We start from the raw sequence: 9,076 nt of genomic DNA, 5'->3' as shown, positions 1-9,076 counted from the left end.
TAGTCCTCCTGCCCTCCTGCTAGTGTTTGTCAAAGGGCATGAAGTGTAGAAGGCCAAAATTACCTTCTGCCTTCTCAGTTGTCCAAGGACTCAATCATCTTCCAGTTCTCACCCCCTCCTTCTGGGGCTTTATAACCTCCTCCTGCTATGGAGCTTGGCGATGTCTCTCCTCTCCCTTTGGAGTGCTCCTCTGGGCCATGACCAGTGAAATGGTGACTCTCTGTTGAAAAATAGGTCAAATATGAAGAAGGGGGCTATGGTTTAGATATCACCAGGGCATTATGAGGTCCCCATACCGCTCCATATAGGGGTATGCCTAGGGTTAGTGGCAACTGGGTGCAGTACTTTTACATTTATACCAGCACGTAAATCTCACTCCCTCGCCAACACTGACAGAAACACATACATAACAGCATACACTAAAATATATACACTTTAACGTCATACAATGACACATATGCTATACACATGCTAACGCCATACTGATGCACACACTAATGCCATACACTAGCTAGCACACACTTATGTCTTACGGTAACGCACCGCCAGGCTAACACCATACAGTCACACACACACGGACTACGACCATACAGTAAAACATGCTTACTCTAACACCATACTCTTACACATACATAAATTCATACACACTCGCTCGCTCACTCACATCACTGCAGCTCATACAGCTTCCCTCTCTCCCTTATCGCTATTGGTGCTCTGCTGTCACTCTCCATGGGAGCTGCTGCCCCCTTACAACCACAGGGTCACATGACCCCAATAGACGCTTGGATGCCATGCACCTGCTTTAGCCTGTCATATACTGCTTACTTGGTACCGTAAGGCACTCATTCTTTCATATATATGGCCACCTTGGTTTAAATGAGCTGACGCTATTAACCTTTTTACAGCCTGTTGTAGCGACTTGTCTTTTTTTTTTTTTTTAAAGATACCCGTAATTGAGTCATATATAAGCAGGTATATCAGCCATAACACATTGGTAGCAAAAACGCACCAGTCGGGAGTTTTATATTTGATACCAGCTGTGTAGAACATGCCTCTTCACACTTAAATTCGGTAAAAAAAAAATCAACGGGGGCAAATCCTGAGAGTCCCTAGGCATGACCATGAGGTACTCAGCCATCTCTATATAGTGCCACCTTGGCATGACGTCACTTTTCCTCCAAATATACTATTCCCTGGGCACCATGAGGTAATAATGCCTCCCCACATAATATTGCCTGGGCACCATGAGGTAATAATGCCCCCCACATACTATTGCCTGGGCACCATGAGGTAATAATCCATCCCCACGTACTATTGCCTGGGCTCAATGAGGTTATAATGCCTCCAAATATACAATTATCTGGTCACCATGAGGTAATAATGCCTCCCTATATACTATTGCCTGGGCACCATGAGGTAATAATGCCTCCCCATATACTTTTTCCTGGGCACCATGAGGTAGTGATGCCTCCCCATATACCATTGCCTGGGCACCATGACGTACCCACCCTTCCTCATGAGGGTCCCCCCTTACCCCAGCCTTCACACTGCTGCTGTGTCTCTGTGTATGGAGCAGGCAGGTATGTGCCCGGTGCAGGGGTATTAATGCGCTGTATCACTGTCACGCAGTGTAAACCGCCCTGTGTATCTACACACAAAGAACCAGGGCCCAGCCTGACACTTTGAGGCGGCAGGTAAATGGATGGGCTACGTGGGCCAATCACCGGCGCCGCTGGCCTCCTGTATCCAAGCGGCTGATGTAGCATTTTCCTCATCGCATCGTGAGCCGTACTTGTTATTTCAATTCCGGCCATTAGATGGCGCCGGATTCCAGAGGGAAAAAATAAAGAAAAGGGGAGGTGTGGCACGGGAGAGACAGAGAGACAGAGGGAGGAGGGAGCTGCTCGGGCACATAATCTGTCAGTGTATGCAGAAGGGCAGCGAGAATGGAGGGGTGAGTGGGAGGCATGGGGTGCGCAGAGGCTTCGGGGATGCCTGCTGGGGGGCCCTATGGCTCCCTGGTGGTCCTGCTAATGCTATGGTGCATGGGCAGCCACGGGAAGTCACTGATGGAAACCTCAATGCCTCAGGGTAAGTGTGGAGGATGCGAGACAATGAGATGGGTGGCAGCAGAGCACGAGTGGGAGCTCACTGTATATGCGTGTATTTGACAATGAACTGGGTGTGTGGGTGGGGGGGGTCATCATACACTCCATGGCTACAATGCAGTATTATTGTTGGGTCTATTGTTATTTTTTGTCTTGGGGGGGCTTTAATCAGAGTGTTTTTTTGCATGGGAGGCGGTTCTGAAATCTGATAGAGTGTGTTCTGTTTTCTGATTGGTGGGGATGGGTATCAGATTGGGGGGTCCTTCCAAGGACCATGGTTTCTTATAGGGAGGAGCATTCTATCCAGCATATAGGGATTCTGATATTGGGGGTACTCTGTATAAGATGATTGTGTTGTAGGGCATTCATTATTGGGGGACACTCTCTAGAATACCAGGTGATGGGGTAGATTTTGTCATTAGGGTGGCTTTACTCCAAACTACCCCAGTTGCTGGTGTTTCTCCAATGGGGCGCTCCTTTCTCAGGATGCATTGAGTTTCTGTTTGGGGTATAAAGGAGGGGGCAGCTATTATTGGGTAGATGCCACCGCTCTACAACAAGGGGGTCTTCTATTTCTTGAGACATGAGCGTGGATGTATCAGCCCTTCACGCCTTGTACCTCTTACTAGGGGCTCTGATCTTTTGTGGGGGCAGTTTGCTGAGGTCCACGGGCTATAAAATAAGTGAGAGGGGCTTTAAACGTAGTGTTTGCCCCACCTGGCCGCTCCGACGGCTGTACGGTCTTCTAGATTCCTCACTTGTGGAGCGACGTTTCCGCGAGGATGGGAGGATGTCTGTTTCTGAGTGTTTGTGTCGGCTGTCTCTTCTCACACGTTCACAAGGGAAGCTTTTTTTTTTAACTTTTCAACAGCCTCTCTCTGCAGCTGTCTCTGGGGTGGACGAGGTATAAATGCATCGCGGGGTTGGGAGTCTCCTAACATTTAATTTATATTTTATTTTTGGGGATGGTGGAACCAGCTGTTTCTGGCGGATCTACGAGAAAAAAAAAAAGTGACAGCCGATGATTTTAGGACCCAAATTAAAGACAGTTTAGACTGTTCACGTAAAGACCAATCAGGAGAAGAAAGTGACCATGATCAAGAGCAGAAAGCATAAGGAGATATCTGTCTGCCAGTGGGTCAGCTGTCTCTCAAGGGTTTTTTCTGTGTTATCTGTCTCTTGGAAGAAAATAATCCTATTGTCCCCGAGCCACCAAGTGTACATGCGAGACAGCTTCCTTTCTTTTGAATGTTGTACAGGAAGGAAGCAAGTTTTTCGTAGCGAGAGAAGTTTCAAAGTAAGTTGAGGTCAGCTTTGAAGGCTGAGCCGACTCAGGTAAAAGCCGATATCTCTCCGCTGCGGATGTAGTGGATTCCTGAGACAACTACCCAGCTGAGAAGGAAATTTAGTTTGAATTTGTGTTCGGAATGTTTCTAAGTGAAATATCTTGGTTTAAAAGAAAGCCGAGACGTATGCTGCGACCTGTGGGGGCTCCACCAGGCCAGAAAGAGAAGACAGTGGGGAATACTTAGGACGTATTCCAGTAGGATGGAGGTGTTTAATGTTTTTAGGATCATTTGTTGACTGATAGGAAGAGACACCCAAGCAAAAAAGCTGCCAGTCTGCCTGGTTTCAGTACCAGGACGTCTCATTCTCGTACAGATAGTGTACCAGCCCTTTCCTACCCCAGGGCAATATGTCTCTGCCAGCTAAACAGAATACTTTTGTGCCTCCTACTTTGCCAAATACAGCCTCAGTAACCTCATTCCCAGTAAAAATTCCTTCCCAGAAATGATTCGTTCATTCAGTAACCTTTTGCTTCATTCATATTTTTTTTGATGGGAATACTTAATTGCCATGTGACATAAGCACAGTCGTTGATAGGTTGTTGCCATGCGATGAACCCTTAAGAGGAACGATTAAGACCATATATCTGCGAAGGTTTATTTGCTACACGTAGGAAAGAATGTAATAACTTGGGTAGTAGCAGTGGAACAGCACCTTTAATACCAGAGCTCCCACCTTGTGTTGTTTTCTGTTGTTTGTTTCACAGAATCATGTTTTATTTATTTGTTTGCGGGTGTTAGTCGGTCCCGTAACGCACAGAGGCGTCATGGTTACCAAACCAACACAGTCGGAACAGTTGTTTTTACATTCCATCCATATTTCTCTGCGGTGTGATGTCTCAGATGATCTCTATAATGCAGTATCTCAGATTATCGGTACAATGTATATCTCATACATCGCATTATCTCACCTTAGTACATATGTGAGCTCTTATAATCTTGTATTAGAACACGATCTATACCGCAGCGCTCTGTTTTAATCTCGGGACTGTCTCTGTACGCTCTCTTGTGCTGTCCTCCCCTTCTGTCTCCCTGGTCTGGCCTAGCTCACCTCTGCATTCATCATACCCTCTACTCCCTGCGTCTCTCCTTCATGTCTCCCTTACACTCCTCCTTGTCCCTCTCCCCATGTCTTGCACCAATTTCTGTGTCTCCCGCCCCAAAATCCCATTTGTCTTTTTCCTGCGACCTTGGTCTCGGTCTGTTTTGCCCCCTGTTGCCTTCTCTCTGCCCCCCCTGTTGCCATCTCTCTGCCCCCCCTGTTGCCATCTCTCTGCCTCCCCTGTTGCCATCTCTCTGCCCCCCCTGTTGCCATCTCTCTGCCCCCCCCTGTTGCCATCTCTCTGCCCCCCTGTTGCCATCTCTCTGCCCCCCCTGTTACCATCTCTCTGCCCCCCCTGTTACCATCTCTCTGCCCCCCCTGTTACCATCTCTCTGCCCCCCCTGTTACCATCTCTCTGCCCCCCCTGTTACCATCTCTCTGCCCCCACTGTTGCCATCTCTGCCCCCACTGTTGCCATCTCTTTGCCCTCCCTGTTGCCATCTCTCTGCCCCCCCTGTGTCTCTCTCTCTCCTTCCTCCCCAGTATGTCTCCAGACTTCCCCTGCATCCTGCTTGCGCTCATTCATTCTCAACCCATTTGTTTTTTCATCGCTCTCACCCACCTTCTTCTCTTCCTGTCTTTATTCCTCTTTCCTGTTTTTATTGTTCTATTTTGCCCTTCATACTTTCCCTCTTTTTTTCCTGTTTTCTTCGCCACCTCTCTCCCCATCCATCCCAGTTTCCCTTCCTCCTTCACACGGTAGGCCCCTCTCTGTGAGCTTAGAGGAAATGAATGAGGTCGTTACCAAGACAACAGGAACTCTCTGATCTAATGTCCAGTGAATGCCTGGGGGGCAATCCCAAGACCTGTCACCCCTTCATACTAAAACCCCTCATCCTTTTTCATTGGGTTCAATGGGATGGATAAACCGAGGGGTAAGAGGGTTTTCTACAAAAGTGATTCTGGTTCCTATAGTACTAAGGCCTCTTCCATTGGTTACTGCGGGGGTAAAACCATTTCTTAAACTGTTCAGAGGCATATTTTTATACATAACACTTTTTGAAGGAGTAATAAGAGGGGTTATAGGGAGGGGTTATATGGAGTTAAGGAAGGGGTTATATTTAGTTGGAGGAGTTATACAGAGGGCTTATATGAGTAGTAGTAGGAGTTATAGGGAGTGTCTATATGGAGTAATGGGAGGGGTTATATGGAGTAATGGGAGGGGTTATAGGGAGTAGTAGGAGTTATAGGGAGGGGTTATATGAGTAATAGGAGGGGTTTTAGGGAGGAGCTACATGGAGTAATAGTAGGAGTTATAGGGAGGGGTTATATGAGTAATAGAAGGAGTTAGAGGGAGGCAGTTATATGAGTAATGGGAGGAGTTATCCCACATGCCGTCTTCAGCAGCCGGTACCTGAGGATGTTGCCTAACTGGAAGTTTGTTAGAAGAGAAAATACTAGGGGCAATAATAAAATAAATACATTGTTCCAATTCTGCTCCGGAAAAGCTGGCGCCCTGTCCATAAACATCATGAACATCAATATTTGTTTTATTCTAATGTTTGTTTATGTCAGAAACATATTTATAAACTACCCCTTCCCTGACGCTTTCAGCTAATTTTTATTATTTTCTTATTAATCTGATGACATATTCCTACTTTTGGGTCAGATTCCTTGCTGTTTGGATTTAAACCGTTACTTCTGTTTGTCTTCTCCAGAGGTCCACATTAAAGTGCAGGTGTACGAGAACGGAGATGTGTCTCCACTCGCCATGGCCGTGGTGGAGATATTCGGGAATCAGAGCGGCCTGGCATCTGGAGTGACCGACCAGGATGGGATCGTTGTCCTCGGCATCAGTTACAAAATCGGAACTTGGGTCCTGGTCACCGCTTCCAAGAGAGGCTACGTAACCAACTCTGTGCCTTGGCGCGTGGACCGACTGCCACGTAAGGACTATGAAACGGGGAATATGTTATGTGAGCTAAGGCTGGGGGCATTGTGTTTAGATCATGTGCTTAGTAACACATACTTTAACCCTTGGATGGTCACTAGTTAAATAACCAGTCTCCACTGGTATTCAAGTTTTGGAGAGTTGTCTTTTTGCCACCTGTCCAATATGCGCATGTGTCGGGGGGGTGGGTTAATGGGGTATAGGAACATTCCGGACCGGCATTCACAGCTGTGCGGGATTGGGAGGGGCAGTTTTTCATGCTTATTACCACTCTATAATGCCGCTCTGTTGCCTGTCTCGAGGGGTGATGTAAATCTAATGTACATCTTCAGACTTTGTTTCTAACCCCAAAAATGTCAGAAAGCTATGCAATTTACTGCCAACCTTTCTGACTCTTCAGTGTTTGAGAAGAAGGCTGAGGAACAGTCCTAGAGGACCAGGTTTCATATCTGTTCTAGAACACTGATGTCCGGCTTAAGTTCTTGAAGGCCAAAGAGCCAGCATGTGACTCCTTAATGCCCGGTGTTAATTAATTACAATCACTTGCTAATTAGAGAATTTCTTCATGTTTTCTGTGGTTTTTTTTTTTCTTCCGTCCTCTAACGCACATGTTGTTGTTTTTTTTACCCCCCCCTGCAGTTTATGCCTCCGTCAGCCTTTACCTGCTTCCCGAGCGGCCAGCAACTCTTATCCTCTATGAAGACATTGTGCAGATTCTGCTGGGCTCCCCAGGTATTTATGCGCATAAGTCATTCCATATAATAAATAACGCAACATCTGGTGATTGTCGAAATGTTGTGCCGGGGAAACCACATTTAGGTGTCATGTGAGAAAACAGGGAAAATCATGGAGATGGCCGTATAAAATACTATCAAATTGGTCCAATGCTGACATTTTATTAACCATTTCTCCAAGGTGTTCTGAAACCCTGCCGTATAATATAAATAAATCTAATATATATATATATATATATATATATATATAATAAATCTAATTCATAGACTTTCCCAAGGATTTAGACAACCTCACAGCCACATCTTGCCCCATCTATCCACAAAAGCTGCCCGCTTGCTCTTGAGTCTTCATTTCAGTTTCTGTCTCTTTTGATCCATCTTAATCCAAAGTATCTCAACACCTGATTTTTCAGATTTATTTTTCTTTCCCCTCTTATCTATTTGTATTTTGTTACCCTAATCTTTATCTCTATGTTAACTTCTCCACCTTGTCTTCTGCTTGATGTCGCTCTTGTTGCTCTTGTCTCTCTCGTCTTTGTACCCCTCATGTACTTCTTGCACCCCTGTCTCCTATTTGACTTTCTCTTTCACTATCCATTCTTTGCATCTTCTTCACCTCCTTATCTCACCTGGGTGTTTTCCTCTTTTCGTTCTTGTCTCGCTGACTATTCCCCAGGTGTCCGCAGCCAGCCCTGGGTCCAGTTTCAGAGGAAGGCTGCCCGCTTGCCTCGCTCATCTACCTATAACCAGCTTTCTTCCTCCCTCACCACCGCCAGCAACCTCCACCAGATGAGAGGATTCCCAGCATTTATTGGGTCAGAACCAGACTCCGGCAATGGAGGTAAGAGTTTGTTACTGGGATGTTTGTGCTAAAATCTTAAAAGATGGGTGAGAAGACAAGAGAGTGAGGACCGATGGAGGTGGAGAACGGGTAGAGACTAACAAAAGACTCCGACCTTTCGTCGTTGGTCTCCTCTTAGATTCAGGAGCTGGATGCCTACCCCATGCATTAATTAATTCCCTCACGGTATTAGCCTCTACCACTGCTGAAGGGATGCTGTTCCATTTATCTACCACCCTGCCTTGACCCTACAGCCTTCACCCTACATCTGACATATTCCCAGACAAGCATTTTCCATGTGGTTTAGTATACGTTTCCTATCGCTTGAACCAACAGGAATACATGTTTTTATCTCATTAATTATATTAATCTAATTAAACCCGTATTACTTACCACTTCTGGCCTATCAACCCAGCTCCGCTCTTACCGGCGCGGCTATAGTGGCTTCATGAACTGGAGGCAGATGGACGCTATCATTAATAATAAATGACTCTTATGGCAGATAAGACTCATTTGGCCCGTCTAGTCTGCCCGTCTTTCCTGATGTAGAGACTCAAATCTTAATCAGTCCTTGGTCTCCCTTTAGACAAATTGCATATTGTGACTCAAACAGGTTTAAATGTCGTCCCTGTATTGGCTTCTACCACTTCTACCGGGAGGCAGAAGTATGCTGTGATGTGTCTACACACGTGATCATATTATATTCGTAGCTTGGCGTTGTTCTCGAGTCATTCCTTAAGTGATTTTTGGCCGTGTCCCATGTGTCCGAGTCACGTGTGAGTAATACAGTGACGACGCATACAGAGCAGTACGTGTAGTCCTGTTTTTCTGCCGCAGAGGGGTATATGTAATAGTGGTAATGCAATAAATTGATACATTAAGGGGTATTCACGGTTCTTTCTAGCCCTGGAAGTATCTAGGTTGTGATTAATACCGGTCCAGCATGAGGATTCTTGCTGAATCTTAAAGGGGTTGATAGATCTTGAAGTCGCCATAAAGTCTCGTTAATGGGTTATCTCTAATATCTGCGTGGGGAACATACCCCGTCTCACAC

The 9,076-nt window shown here is 46.0% G+C and overlaps 1 protein-coding gene across 1 annotated transcript in view; it reads left to right on the top strand.

Moving 5' to 3' along the window:
- The first annotated feature begins 1,900 nt into the window (after window positions 1-1,900).
- Window positions 1,901-9,076, top strand: part of FAM171A2 (family with sequence similarity 171 member A2) — a 38,239-nt gene continuing 31,063 nt past the window's right edge. Inside the window, exons 1-4 of the mRNA XM_053453506.1 lie at window positions 1,901-2,091; window positions 6,215-6,442; window positions 7,087-7,179; window positions 7,858-8,022. Coding sequence (XP_053309481.1) covers window positions 1,968-2,091; window positions 6,215-6,442; window positions 7,087-7,179; window positions 7,858-8,022 — 610 coding nt within the window. The 5' untranslated portion in view covers window positions 1,901-1,967. The remainder of the gene's footprint in view (window positions 2,092-6,214; window positions 6,443-7,086; window positions 7,180-7,857; window positions 8,023-9,076) is intronic.

The sequence above is a fragment of the Spea bombifrons genome, chromosome 13 (assembly GCF_027358695.1).
Source record: "Spea bombifrons isolate aSpeBom1 chromosome 13, aSpeBom1.2.pri, whole genome shotgun sequence".
NCBI classification, from domain to species: domain Eukaryota; kingdom Metazoa; phylum Chordata; class Amphibia; order Anura; family Pelobatidae; genus Spea; species Spea bombifrons.
This window is presented reverse-complemented; position numbering and strand designations above follow the sequence as displayed.